Here is a 15,116-nt window from a genome sequence, read left to right as displayed (position 1 = left end):
ATGTAAAAAAAATTGAATGCTATATAAACACACACATATATATATATATATATATATATACATATATTCATACAAATTACATATGTATTAAAATTGGTTAGAATCATAATATATATTAATTATAAATATGGTTTATTTTAAGGTGAAATGTGACCCAGGCATTTCTTTGTGAGGTTCATCCAAAAAGAGTGAGAAACTATCTTCCTTGGGGTATTTTATGTTTAGGTCCATCAGAAGCACACAGATCGTTAAAATAATAACCATCTGTATAATTCTTGAACGCATGGAACACTATGCCATGGATTTTAATTTATTAAACAGGGCATTATTGAAATACTGACTGCAATGCACTGAATGCACAAGGAACATCCCATTAGACTACGTACAAACTACACACTACTCACAAATATAGGAGGAACTTGTTCTTTATCTTTTTTTTTTATGTACTAATTTGTGGAGTCCTTGATGAAATCCTCGATGCAGGTGTGAGAATAGACCCATGATCTTTGTGAAGTCATTGTCAGCATGAGGAAAAGACTACAGCAACCAGTCTCTGAGATCAACCTGCTATGTTCATATGGTCTCCTTTTTTCTGGAAGTATTCAATTTGATTTATTAATCCAGATTTTTATGAGCGCTCATAGTAACAATGCTTTGTAAACGGGACTAGTAGTAATTGTTTGAATGAAGTGAAACCAACTTATGTTAATAAACTATTTTTTCGAAACAAAATAATGTTGCACTTTTTCTTCTTTTGTGCGTAATGACATGCAATGAAAAGTAATCCATCTTACAAATGTTGGGTAATTTACTGTTGAAAAATAATTTGCCAAGTATTTTCTGCCTTGTTTTTTTTTTAAGTACAATCATAAGACATACAAAACAATGCCACAACAAAATAGCAGCCATAAACTCGTGCATTCCAGAAAATATTCTTAATGCCATAATATAAAACCCATTTCTTTAAACAAAAAGTTTCTCTAAAAATAAAAGTTCAAGATATATATTGCCATAATTTGCAATTACATATTGACATAAATTTCACAACTGGTTATATTGTTTTTAATAGCCATTTTAAAAATGTACTTGCTGGAAACAATGAATTTGAAATGAGTAAATGTCCATTGTGGGAAAGAAATATAGCTGTTTGAATGAAAGAAATGAATTATTAGTGTTGATTAGTAAAAGTGATATTGCGACTGATCTTTGATCTACATCAATTTGCATAAGGGCTAAAATCTCCAGTATTATTAACTCAGTAGTATATAAATGGACTGTTTTGAAATGTTTCATAATTTCTGAAATTATTAAATGAATCAGTCATATGCATTGTTTTACTGGCTGCAATCAACATTAGAGTGAGTTCGTGTGACAAATCAATACTGCTTTACTGATAAAAAAAGTGATTTCACATTTTCTCGAGATGTAAACTGATGGTCTCATTTGATTGTTGTGAATCTGGTCCTCATTGTTCAGCTCTCCACTCCGGGTGCACATGCTGCTGTAGTGGACTCTCGTCCGCATCTAGAAATGAACACGCAATGAGTCATACGAGTACATAATACACTCACACTTCAGGTCTGGATGTGTTATGTAAGCCTGCGTACCTTCAGAGCTGATTTTTAAAGATGCCAGACGGCTGACCACATCCTCCTCTCCTTCAGCATCTTTGTAGTCGAAGCCAGTGTTGCCCTGCTCAAGCTCACAGTACCGGATAAACCTACACAAATAAATGCACACTAATAACTACTGCATACAGTGTGGAACAGATTATCAGTTAAAGGGATAGTTCACCCCAAAATGAAAATTCTGTCATTAATTATTACTCACCCTCATGTTGTTCCAAACCCGTAAGACTTTCGTTCATCTTCTGAACACAAATGAAGATCTTTCACAACTACCACTTTGACGCTTTAAAAAGTTCATAAAGAGATCATAAAAGTAATCCAAATGAATTGAGCGGTTTAGTCCAAATCTTCTAAAGAGACACAATCGCTTTATATGATGAACAGATTGAATTTAGGCTTTTATTCACATATAAACATTCATCAACTCACTCATCAGTTGTGGTAAACGGAAGCTCAAGCATGTTCGATTGACCTGCAAGAACCAATGAGGTTCATTCTCGTGTTACGCAGCACGTTTGAGCTTCAGTTTATGTTTGCTGATCAATGTTTATACGTGAATAATAGCCAAAATCTGTTTATTATATAAAGCGATCAAGACTCTTCAGAAAATTTATCAAAGTGGTAGTTGCGTAACTGTCAATGGAGGGACAGAAAGCTCTCAGATTTCATCAAAAAGATCTTCATTTGTGTTCCGAAGATGAACGAAAGTCTTACGGGTTTGGAACGACATGAGGGTGAGTAATTAATGACATGATGTTTTGCATAAGAAATACTAATATGGTATGTTATAAACGATGCTGGCAGCCAATCAGATTGAAGCTGGCTGTTCGCTCATTTTGCTCATTTTGAGTGATACATGCTTCAAAATGGTCTGCAAGCTGTCTGCGGGCATGCCATTAAAGATAGGGACTAGTTGCCATCGGGTTACCATAACTAGGGTCTTACCTCTGCCAAGTAGGATCCTTGCTTAGGATAACTGGGTTTCCCACCACAATGAGCAGGGCTTTGGCTCTCGTCATGGCCACATTAAACCTCTGTGGGCAACAGAAAGGGTTTACTACAGGATGGCATCATTTCTCTAAACTAAGTCCAAACAGATGGTCAGAAACATGCATTAGACCTCTTTTCCTAATTTGTCCATGATTACGAGCTTCTGTGATAAACTTTATAACTTTTACTCTTGCAGCTAAAACAACCGGTATTAGATTCCACAAATGCCAACCAGTAGCTCTTGTTCAGCTCTATATACACTACTGGTCAAAAGTTTAGGGTTGGTAAGCTTGTTTTTTGGGGGGTTTTTTAGAACGAAGTTAATACTTTTATTCAGCAAGGATGCAGGTAATTGATCAAAAGTTACAATAACAACCTTTACAATGTTGCAAAAAATGTCCAATCCACATAAATGCTGTTCTTTTGAACTTTCTATTCATTTGTTTTCAACGTTGATAATAATAATAAATGTTTCTTGAGCAGCAAATCAGCATGTAAGAATGATTTCTGAAGGATCATGTGACACTGAAGACTGGGAAATTCAGTTTTGTCGTCACAAGAATAAATTACATTTTAATTTTTACATAATATATTAAGAATAAAAAAAAAAACCTCTCATTTTAAATTGTAATAATATTTCACAATATTACTCTTTTATTGTATTTTTGATCAATTAATTGTAGCCCTAGTGAGTGTATAAGAGAGTCTTTCAAACCCAAACTTTTGTATGGTTGTGTATATGTATATATAATTGATTTAGTGCAGTAAAAATGCCTACTTATCCAATAGAGATTAAGTATATACACCTTCTCATTTGAGAGGAAGCCAATGTTGAAGTCTTGGTCCATCTTGACATAATTGACGCTACTACGGACAGTAGAAACTATGATGACTTTTCTCTCTTGACCCTGAAACTCTTCCACTGACCCCACCTGCAAAAGTCAAATAATCAAGCAGCAGAAATCACTTATTCAGAGTTCAGAGAGGCAATTTGAGGGGAAAAGAAAAAAGAAATTCACATGCCAACCTTGATTTCTTTCCACTTGTGTAACTCCGTCACGGTGTTCAGAGCTTTCCGAATTTTTTCCACCTTAAATGAATAAAAAACCTTTTGTTAAAAAGTAAAGATGGGTTTGAACCTTTTTTGCTCCAAATCTTGCCATTTTTCATTAGTAATAGAATACATTTTCTAAAAAAAAAAATCCTACAGTTTATTCTAAGCTAATTTTACAACACAGTACTTTCTCAGTCTTGCCTGTTTCCTGTAAGGAGCGATAATGCCAATGTCATTGGCGTTGAGTTTTGGCAGGCCCTTCTTGCCCTGCGTTTCCATGAGCTTGTTGAGGTAGCTGACGATGACCTCGATCTCTGTCACGTTGAAGAATGAAGGACTGTTGGCCTCTCTTTCATCTTTCCCCATCACTCCATGAAACACAACAGGAAATCCCTGTTCATCACAGAAACAAGAAAAGTGCTTTATTCATTCATTGTACAATATTTGCAGCTTCCTATTTTCACCTTTTTAAAAAAATCTTATCTGTATCTCCCAAAAGAGCCCGCAAGTTCTGTCGTTACCAACCATAGTTCCAACAAACATACGCAAACAGCATCACAAACTGCTCTTGGGCACAACAAGCAAGCTAATATCCGGTACATTCTATATCTTTTATCTTTTATATTTATATTTAATCTATATATTTTAGCATGTCAACAATCAGCGCTGTTTTTGAGGAGGGCGCATGTGCGTAAATGCATAAGGGAACCTTAAGTATGATGTATGAGGGAACCTGCAATGAATCAAACATCAAATAAAACAAAATAACGGGGGAAAAGCAGCATGTCAGAAAAATTACATTACGTGGAGATTGAATGTAGCGCATGTATACAGCTTTTTTTGTTGTGTATGTAAATGAACTATAATAATATTACATACAATACTTGCGAAATGAAAACGAAAAAATAATATATTTTGAAGAATGTTGGTAACCAGACATTTGATGGTAGCCATTTAGGCCATGAGCAAGACCCCAAGTTTGGGCTACCGGTACCATTTTGAGGGATTAAATTTCTTTTTGATTTTCATGAAGGTACACATCTCTAGTGTTGGAAAATGTGTGCTAGCATCCGATCCATGGTAGCTTTCATTAGAAATCAACACTTATATCATCCTACCTAGGTAAGGTGTTCAGTGACTACAAGAGAGAAAAATTTATCCTTTTATAATTTTAAAAATTTATTAAAAAAATTATAGATTTTTTATTATAAAAATTTATAATTTGTTTTTATAAAATTTTAATAAAATTTTAAATTTCTTTAAAGATAAATTCATTTATCCTTTTTCTTGACATATGTTTGAAAATCGTCCTCCGTAACCAAAAACTACCTTGAATCTAATGCTATCACACATTTTTCAAATAAGGGGTCATATACCTACACAAAAATCACCATGCGGTTTAATCCCTCAAAATGGTACCAATCAACCCTCTGTCTCACGGCCTAATTGACTTCCGTAGTATTTTTTTTTTCTTACTATAAAAGTCAATGGCTACCGTCAACTCTTTGATTACCAACATTCTTCAAAATATCTTCTTTTGTGTTCAGGTTTGGCACAACATAAGGGTGAGTAAATGATGACAGAATTTTCATTTTTGGGTGAACTATCCCTTTATTGACTGTCCTATATTGTTAAACAAACTTGGTTCAGGTGTGACCGGTTCGGTAAACAGTCGTGACTAGCTAATTAGTTTAAACAACAATGCATCACACTATGGTGTTTAAGCAGTGAGTTACATCATTGTACGGGACACGCACCCCTGAATAGTGACACATACTCTTATAACTCGACAACACTCTAAAAAATAAAGGTTGTTTCAAATAAACATTTATTGGCATTTATGGTTCCATGAAGAACCTTTAACATCCATGGAACCTTCCCATTGCACTAAAGGTTTTTTATAGCGGAAAAGGGTTCTTTAGATTATTAAAATGCTCTACACCAGGGGTATTCAATTAAAGTTCTAGGAGGTCCAGTCTCTATATTTCCTTTCCAGCAAAGATCCAGACAATACTTTTTTGGAACAGTTATACATTTCCATTGAGGCAGCCGTAGTACTTTGTAAAAAGGGAAAAAGAAATCCTAAAAACTCATAATAGTCATCAAAGCTGAGAATTATTTTGCTCAAAGCAATAAACTACTAAAACAAACAATGTACATAATCTAATAATCAAAACTCTCATCATGAGGACAAAACAAAGTTAACTAGTAATTTAAAAGTGTTTTTGTCTTTCCTTGCCATCTCTAAATAATTTCCCAAATTCTAACATTGTTTATTATGAAATGCTCTTCATATGCTGATAAATAATGCTAAATGTATGAAAAAAAAACGTCTAAAGACGCCACACGTTAACTTGTCTCAAACCTGGTTTAGTTAAACGGTCAGAGTCATCTGTATGACAGATAAAAATAATTGTATTAGCTGCATTCTCGTTTTTAGCGAGGGAGAGAGAGAGAAGCAACGCGCATGGAGCGGAAAGGGCTTGAATGAAGCACTTTGGGCTCTAGAAAAAAATATAATAGATACAGCTCCGAAAGATCATTACCATAAACGAGTGCTTGTGGGAAAGCCCAGCACATTTCTTTGCTTCTTACATCTTTGTCAGACAAAAAAACTCAAATGAGCTTTTGTACAGCGGTCTGGTACCTCTTTTGGGAGATGCTCCCAGCGACAGAAGGCCTCACGCTCCATCTGGTTTGCAAACACCTGCAGCTCATTCTCATAGAAGAGCTCGTTGGGGATCTTGAGGATGGCGGGATGAGACCTGGGATGGGGTGAGAATAACTCAACTATAAGTCATCCGTCAACACTTATGACATCAAAAATTGATGGGAGAAAAAATACCCCATCGGTACCTGTAGTTGCGGAGAAGTTTGGTGACGAAGCGGCTGTCATATCCAGAATGACCATCCTGGCTCTTCTGATAGAGAGGGTTCTGTTTCATTAGCCTCTCCAGGAGGGACTGACCTGTTTAATATCAAACGATATCTGTTAGGACTGAAATTCAAGTGAGTTAAGTGAGAAACAACCAATGTAAAAATAGAAAGGAAATCATGAAAAATATTTTGAGTACCCAGTCCGTGTAGTTGTGCCAGTGGAGATCTCAAAACAGGGCCCAACTGCTGCGGGTCTCCGGCCAAAACCAGCTGGCCCTCCTCAGGGTAGAGCAAACCTTGGGCACAGAGAGCGAGCGCAATGTAGAAATAAACAATCTGTTTATCTGTTTGTGTTCCAATTCATGTTGTCATTCTCCTCTCCCAACCCTTCCTCCTTTACCCGCAATTCCGATGATACACTCAGGCTCCACGGCTTGTCCAGCCTCATCTATGAAAATGTGTGTGAAGTGACCCTTAGCAAAACCTCCTGACACGAGCCTGAAGAGCACACAAATACATATACATTTTTAGCCATCACAGAAGAAGCTAGCTAGCACAAGGTAAGGTGACAGAGAATATGACAGGACTGTGACGGTACCTTCCAGAGGTGACCAGTGTAACCACAATGACAGTGTAGTTCATCAAAGCCTTTTGAGATGGGAGCAAGAAGCTGTCCTGATCTTTATTCCAGTTACTGTGTTTCTGTAGGAATGGATATTTAGGAATACATCTTCTGTTTTTTTAATATAGTTAAATATTATAGGTTAGTATGATAAATATAACATACATTTATTAATATAAATATTTCACACAATTTATTTATATTAAATATTTAAATTATATATATATATATATATATTTTTTTTATTTTTATTTAAATAGTATATAGTTAAATAATACATAGTTAAATATTATAGGTTACAGTATTATAAATATATATTCATTCATATATATATATATATATATATATATATTTAATAATTTTAATATATAAATTAAAGCTGCAAGCAGCGATGAAAGGGCCCTCGCACCCGTGCCACCGCCACCCGGTGGCTTTAGGAAGACAGAGCACGGTGGGCAGTATGTAAATATAGGGGGAATATGTTAAAGTAATTTGCCCCACCCAATTCTGAAACCCACATCACATGTACATTTTCACCACTTCTGAAGTGTGTGCAAAGTTTCATTAGATTTCGAGCATGTTTAAGCCGGAGGACTATGTCAAAGTCATTTATTTTTATCACACTTCCTGCTACCAGCAGGTGGCGCTATTACAATAATCTAATATGAGGATGGTCATGTGTTCAGGACAGGACTCTTATCACACATGTGAAGTTTGGGGCAGATCGGACATTGTATGCCTGAGTTACTGCAGGCTGTCTGTGGTTGCCTAGCAACATCGGAACTGCATCATTTACACAGAAGTTATCTGATGATGCATATTTCACCCAGAGGCTGAAATTGGATTTGCACATCTACATTTTTGTCAGGCCGCCGAGGTCACATCCTTCGACGAAAACTCTAGATCTTCGCAATTTAACGTCGCAAAGGCCTTAAGATTAGACTGACAAAATATTATGTGGATCTGATTTAATCTCTAGGAGGAGTTCGTTAAAGTACAACATCAGGAAATTACGAAAAATGCACAAAATCTAGGAGGAAGTTCAAAATAGCTCACTTCCTGTTGTGTTTAGGGCTATGCTCCAAGAGACTTTTTTGTAGGTATTGGGTCATTACATGTATGTACCAAATTTCATACCTGTACGTGAAACGTAGAGCCGGGGCAAAATCTGGGGGCAATAATTTACCGAATTTGCCCCACCCAATTTTGAAAACCATATCACACGTAAATTTTCACCACTTCTGAAGCGTGTGCAAAGTTTCATGAGTTTTTGAGCATGTTTAGGCCCTCTAAAAAGCGATTCTTTTAAGAGAAGAAGAAGAAGAAGAAGAAGAATAATAAACAGAGCAAAAACAATAGGGTCCTCTCACCATCGGTGCTCGGGCCCTAATTATATATTTCCTTAACAATATATAGGAAACTATATAGTTAAGAATAATAAAAAATTATATATACTGTATATATATATATATAAATATTATTTAAATAGTATATAGTTAAATAATATATAGTTAAATATTACAGGTTACAGTATTATAAATATATATTCATTCATATATACTGTATATATATAATAATTTTCATATATACATTTTATATTTCCTTAACAATATATAGGAAACTATATAGTTAAGAATGATAAAAAAAATTATATATATATATATATTTATATGTCATATTTTTTTAATAATAATATTATTAATATTAACATTTGTCAATCCTGAAACAAACTGCATTGTATTCTGCACAGTGTACTTTAGTTGCCATCTGCATATCCCATGTATACAGAACATTTGTGCACATGATACATACATCCTTCAAAAAGTACGAGAAGAATGGTAGTATGCCATTCCGGACATACCCCATGCATATATCTTACCAGCAGTTTCTGCGGTACAGTGCGCGGGTCTCTACTGGGGGCATAAAGTCGATAGAGGCGATGGGCGTCCACATATCCTAATAGCCTCTCACACAGGAGGTCACAGGCACTGTTTGAGGGAGCACAGGCCAGGATATGGGTCGTGGCTTCTGACTTATTCACCTAATGCAACAAACAAACACACATGAGTCATGAGTCACATAGATGTTTAACACTGCAACAAACACATAAAGTAGTCGTAATGAATGCCTTTACCTGCTTTATGGCTTCCACTACTGTGACCGTTTTTCCTGTACCCGGGGGTCCGAAGATCAAGTAAGGTGCTGGTTTGGATGTGCCTGACAGGATGTGTTGCACTGCCGCCTTCTGCTCAGGGTTGTTCTCTAAATCTTTGTTGAACATCCTGGAGGATGAACACAATTAGATTTTATGAAAAAAAAAAAAACACACACACACATACACGTGGGGGCCAAAAGTCCGAGACCACTATTTTTTATATTTTACATATATATACTGTATATATATCTCAGTTACATTTTGTTTGTGTTCCTATCTTATTGACATCAAGGAGGAAATTCCTAACACATGCGGATGTACTGTAGCTGTCTATAAAACAGACGTGTGTGAGTGTGCGCGTACGTGTGCAGACCTGAGGTTTGGTAGTGCAGTGTGTCCAATGCCCTTATCAGAGGGGAACAGCACATCGCCCAGTTTGTGCTTGGCAGCGAGCTCCACCGCCCTGTGCTGAAGATTCAAGGGGAAGCGATTGATGTTGAACTCCACATCAAACTTCATGTTGTTGACAAACTTCTGGAGAAGCCTACAAACACAAAACCAAAGGAGGACCCCCCAAATACAGTAAAACTGCACATTTTAGAGTGGCCAGCCTAAGGCACACCTGTGCAATAATCATCCTGTCAGCATCTTGATATGCCAGGTGGATGGGTGGATGGATTATGGATTATAAGTGCTCACTAACACAGATTTAGACAGATTTGTGAACAATATTTTGAGAGAAATAGGCCGTTTGTGTACATAGAAAAAGTCTTAGATCTTTGAGTCCAGCTCATGAAAAATGGGGGCAAAAACAAAAGTGTTGCGTTTATAATTTTGTTCAGTGTATTTAAGACTTAATGAAGGCTATTAGTGTCTCTCACTCCAATATAATATTATTATATTTCCTTTTTTTATGCAATTTATTCCTGTGATGACAAAGCTGAATTTTCAGCATTATTACTCCAGTCTTCAGTGTCACATGATCCTTCAGAAATCATTCTAATATGCTGTTTTTCAGCTCAAGAAACATTTCTCATTAATATCAATATTGAAAGCTGTTGTGCTGCTTAATATTTTTGTGGGAACCATAATACACTCTTTTTCAGGATTCTTTGATGAACAGAAAGTTCAAAAGAACAGCATTTATCGAAATTGGTTTTTGTATTATAGCAATGTAAAAGTCTTTACTGTGACTTTTCTTAAATGTAATGCATGCTTGTTAATTTCTTTTAAAAAAATCTCACTGACCCCAAACTTATGATCAGTAGTGTATAAATACAATTGATCTGAGATTTATTTAGTAATTTAGTAAAACTATTTAGCAATTCAAAATTTTATTAAATATATTATTAAAGCTGCAGTAGGGAGTTTTGAGAAAACGTTGACTTAGCCTGAAAATTTGAACAAGCACAACTTACAGGCCCCACCCCCTTGCTCTCTGCTGCGCTTCAGCCCTCCCTCCACAGCTCGTCCTCCACAGCGGAGCCTGTCGTGAACGCGCAGGCTAGTAAACAGGGCCACCCATAACAGCGGATAAATAGGGACTAAACGTCAACAATATGCTTTACATTGACTATGGCCTGCCCATACTTTGACTACAAACTTTCATTATGTATTTTGCAATACATGTAACTTTATAACGTTGCACTCTTTCTATAAGTTATAAATAGCTAGTAAGATAACGTTAATATAACGGTAACTAACGTTACATTATGTAAGTAATTATTCTAGCGATATATAATGCTAGATAAGGTGTGTTAGTATATTATTTCAGCAACATGACAAGCCAGTGAATGAGCAGGTTTCAATTGTTGCTTAGCAGAGTGCGTGGCATTTAATCTACATGTTATGCGGCTAGAGTTTTGACACCAAGTCAATGGGCTCTGTGTAATTCTTTCTTTTTCGCTTGTTTATCGTCATCGGCCTTTTTCCTTTTACCTCTTTGTTTTATGAGCAGATGTCACTCGAGAATTGGCAGTTTAGGTAGTTTCTCCGTCATAAGCACAGCTGCAGCACGCCGGCAATCCTGAGTTTGAACGACGGCTCGCGCTGTGCAAGAGAGGGGTGTGATCAGCGAGCGTGCACGAGCGTGATTGACACTGCTAAGACATTCCTCCTGGCTCTGATTGGTTGTTTCTGACCGGGAGCGTGGTATTTCTGCAAATGGCAATAAATAGGACCACTGGGAGGAGCCAGAAGAGCTTGATTTTTTCACAGATTATCTGTCTCATATTCTACTGTCAGGACATAATGACAGTTTTAACAAATATGTAAAAAATATTTTTTTACAAAAGTTACCTACAGCAGCTTTAATTAAAATATTTATAATACCAGTGCATTAAAAAAAAATATTTCACAATGTACCTACTATCTATGGAAGCTATGTATGTTAACAGTGTTTGTAATAGTACATATTTCTTACTTTTTTGAGAAGCCGAGTTTAACTCTCTCAAGTTCTACACGATGGACATAGCCTTCATAGACTGTGACGGGCTGGTTCTTGTCCTTTGACACACATGCGTTCAGTTTATCTCCTCGCAGTACGGACGGTCTGTTCTCTGCCACCCCTGGTACCTGAGTTAAAGAGATAAAGTAATTATAAAAAAGATTGTGATTGACATCATGATATCTGTAGAAACAAGAACACATTTGGTGATCATTTTGCTTCTCACTCACTTTGAGAATGAGCAACCTTTTGTTTTCTTTGTCGAGGGTCATGGTCTTGCCAGAGAGATCATACTTCCTGATGTCCACCTCCATCTGAATCTCTTCCAGGTATAGGAGGAGGTGAAAGCGCTCGGTGTAGTTCTTCATGCAAAGCGCAGTGTCCAGCACTCGCCTGAGAACATGCAGATAAGACCAATGCACACTCAGAAAGAGAGAGAGAGAGCTGTGTTTTCAACACAATTTCTTTGTTCTAAAAGAGTCCATGCTTGCCTCACTCTGGGTAGTTGCTGTCTTACTGAGGGTGATAGGCGCTCCGAGTCCTCCAGCTTGTGTTTGGCCAACTCCTTCAAGTAGGCTGGGTACTTGTATGTATTCAACTTCACCATAATCACCAGATCATGTTTGATGAAACTATAAAAACAAAATGGGAAGAAGAGTGATTCAACAACACAGAATCTGCTTACCATTCTAGGAAGTGAGCTGCTAGTATGCTAAAAGGTAGATAGAAAAGATAAATGAGAGACAGACACATATATAGACGGATACAACACAGACATGCTACAGACGGATGGATAGATAGATAGATAGATAGATAGATAGATAGATAGATAGATAGATAGATAGATAGATAGATAGATAGATAGATAGATAGATAGACAGACACATATATAGACGGATACATAGAAGACGGACGGACAGACAGACAGACAGATCTAACCTCTCAGGTGGGACCCCTTCCTCCACAATCCTGTTCTCTGAGCGGAGTCGTCTGTTCTGTTTGGGGTTATATGGGCTCTCTGGGCCCAATGTTTCAGCTAGTCCAGTCTGAACCACTGCCTCCAGTTCCCGGACTATGCAGAAGGGCTTAGCAGGACCTGGAGGATCTGCCTCTGGGCAGAACTCAAAGTACATGGTAGCTGGAAAGTGTCCGTGATGGTGGACGTTGTAATGCACTTCAACAACATAACTCTCACCTAGCAGAAAGACATTAATGTGACATTTTTGTGAGCATCTGACAACCTATATACATTTTCATTTGCTTATCTATCTATCTATCTATCTATCTATCTATCTATCTATCTATCTATCTATCTATCTATCTATCTATCTATCAGATTATGGTCTCAAAGTTTTTCTCACCTGGACAGAGGAGAAGAGGAGAAACACGGTTCACTCTCCTCTTATCCACGAGAGTAAAGCAGCGCATATTGTGCAAGGCTGTGTAGTACGTGAAGTAGACGCAGCTCTCGCCCCGATTTACGATGTGAAACTTCACCACGGACAGCTTCCCTAGCTCCTTGATGATGAACATAACCTTCCCTTTGGTGGCCTTGGGGTCAGAGGTTATTTCAACACCTCCTTTGTCTTTGATGAGCTCAGCTCTAAAACAAAGACACATCTAACAATGAGTTTCAAAAGGAAAATGTGCCATTGAGAAGGGAAGCCTGTGATTACCTTCACATTATTAATTATATATTTAAAGTTTATTTTATTTTTCCTAGACAGCCAAAAAACAGGCAGATTTATATCTCCGATGATCACCGTTTCACTCTGAGTTTGTTGAGGATTTCTGAAGCGAGCTTCTTCTTAGGGGTCAGGACAGGCTTAGTAGTCGGAGGAGATGAGGAAGAGGATGCTGGGACAGAATCTGTGGCTGACATGTTGGTGTTCTGCTGTGTGAAGGACTTCCACTGATCGCAGTAGTACACGCGCACCTGTCAGGAGGAGAAGAGACGAGAGATGAAAACGCAATGATTTATCTTTAAAATCTAATTGAAATGGCTTGATGCTGAAATTAAGTAGTTTGCCACATTTATGAGTACACTAGAAGATCTCAACGCTTACAGAAATGGACCCAAAGTAGACACAAGACACAAAATATGATAATTTAAGTTCTTACCTTTGGTTTTCCGTGAAACATAACTTTCCCCTGCCTTGTAGAAGCTTTGTTGAAAACTTTTAAGGCATTGATCACACTGGAAAATGAGGGTTCTTTTCTTCCATCCCTGAAAAACAAACAATCACATGCAACTGAGTTCAGCCTGGAAATCAATTGCTTTAATAAAAAAAGAAAAGAAAAAAAAGACATGCTGAAACAGGTCAGTATATCGTATACAAACGAAACGATTATATACAAAACACACTTATTACAAAGACAAAATAAAGCAAAACTTGACATGAATTAATGGCATAAAATAGATGAGTAAGACTCTGTTGACTCTGAGTCACTGTTGCAAACCTTTTAAACTCAAAGTTGTAAATATCCCGAAGTTCGTTTTTGTCTGTTTTCGAGATCCTCTGCCCCAGAAACTCGAGGAAATCAAGCCCTACTTCGTATGATGTTCTGAGCCTAGACATTGTGCTGTTGTTTATATGTCAGTAGTTTATGTTTTGGATGTTGTCTGGTCTAGGCGATTCCGGAATCGAAACTGACTGTATGCAGTCTAACGGTGACCAAGCAAGGGTACATCTACAAATTACCGCACTAAAGAGCATTGACATTTTCTTCACTATTTAAAATGCACTTGACTACTCAAAAAAAAAAAGAACCACACCATAAACATTAAAGAGAGACAATTTTTTTTAGCTTTTATTTCGCATTTACTGGTCAATACAGGTGTAAATAAAATTCCATAATGAGAAACACTCTTTTGCGACACTGCCTAAAACAGTGGCGTTACATAACATCCATGATGGAGCGACCCTTTTCATGGATGGTTAATAACCTGGATGGGGCTATTTAATTCAAAACTCGATCAAGATTGGTAGATCTTGATTTTAGAAACTGGGCTTCTTCATTTCCGTCAAATCAGGGAAAATTATAACGTTATATTCCAGTAAGCATTAGTGTATGTATAACCAAATATGGCTTGATACAATTTGTATTGAGCAGAGCAATATATAATGGAAATTTAGACATTATTAAATATGAACAATTAAAGCAAGGTAAGATACTAGTACCTCAGTACAAATTAAAATAATTAATTGAACATTTGGTATATCATAATTATAGAAACAATACGTGTTTTATAAACTTGTATATTTGGGTATTTCAAGCTTTTTATATTTGGTACTGAGAACAACACACATACCCGGTAATGGAAATTCAAGACCACAAACAGT

The 15,116-nt window shown here is 36.7% G+C and overlaps 2 protein-coding genes across 2 annotated transcripts in view; one reads left to right on the top strand and one right to left on the bottom strand.

The window, feature by feature from the left end:
- ppm1j (protein phosphatase, Mg2+/Mn2+ dependent, 1J) overlaps nucleotides 1-15,116 on the top strand; it is a 223,099-nt gene that overhangs the window by 45,579 nt on the left and 162,404 nt on the right. The gene's annotated exons all lie outside the window — the stretch shown is intronic.
- Nucleotides 1,370-14,431, bottom strand: mov10a (Mov10 RISC complex RNA helicase a). Its single transcript, XM_056270612.1, has 22 exons — nucleotides 14,233-14,431; nucleotides 13,894-13,999; nucleotides 13,536-13,708; nucleotides 13,134-13,375; nucleotides 12,712-12,967; nucleotides 12,264-12,404; nucleotides 12,003-12,165; nucleotides 11,749-11,900; nucleotides 9,700-9,870; nucleotides 9,306-9,453; nucleotides 9,051-9,212; nucleotides 7,148-7,251; nucleotides 6,950-7,047; nucleotides 6,747-6,845; nucleotides 6,529-6,640; nucleotides 6,320-6,437; nucleotides 3,874-4,065; nucleotides 3,646-3,708; nucleotides 3,425-3,550; nucleotides 2,574-2,662; nucleotides 1,608-1,720; nucleotides 1,370-1,524 (listed from the first exon to the last, which is right to left on the bottom strand). Exons 1-22 carry the CDS (start codon nucleotides 14,349-14,351, stop codon nucleotides 1,466-1,468), a joined length of 3,006 nt encoding a protein of 1,001 aa, XP_056126587.1. The 5' UTR covers nucleotides 14,352-14,431; the 3' UTR covers nucleotides 1,370-1,465.

The sequence above is a fragment of the Rhinichthys klamathensis genome, unplaced genomic scaffold, assembly GCF_029890125.1.
Source record: "Rhinichthys klamathensis goyatoka isolate OS25496 unplaced genomic scaffold, OSU_Roscu_1.1 h1tg000303l_1, whole genome shotgun sequence".
NCBI lineage: Eukaryota > Metazoa > Chordata > Actinopteri > Cypriniformes > Leuciscidae > Rhinichthys > Rhinichthys klamathensis.
This window is presented reverse-complemented; position numbering and strand designations above follow the sequence as displayed.

Bases quoted from the DNA above. Each gene is read 5' to 3' on its own strand.
- mov10a (XM_056270612.1), bottom strand. From the start codon at position 14,351: ATGTCTAGGCTCAGAACATCATACGAAGTAGGGCTTGATTTCCTCGAG. The intron at 7,048-7,147 runs GTACCGTCACAG...TGTGCTCTTCAG, and splicing joins ACACTGGTCACCTCTGGAAG to GCTCGTGTCAGGAGGTTTTG. The intron at 4,066-6,319 runs GTACCAGACCGC...TGTGATGAACAG, and splicing joins GGGAGCATCTCCCAAAAGAG to GGATTTCCTGTTGTGTTTCA.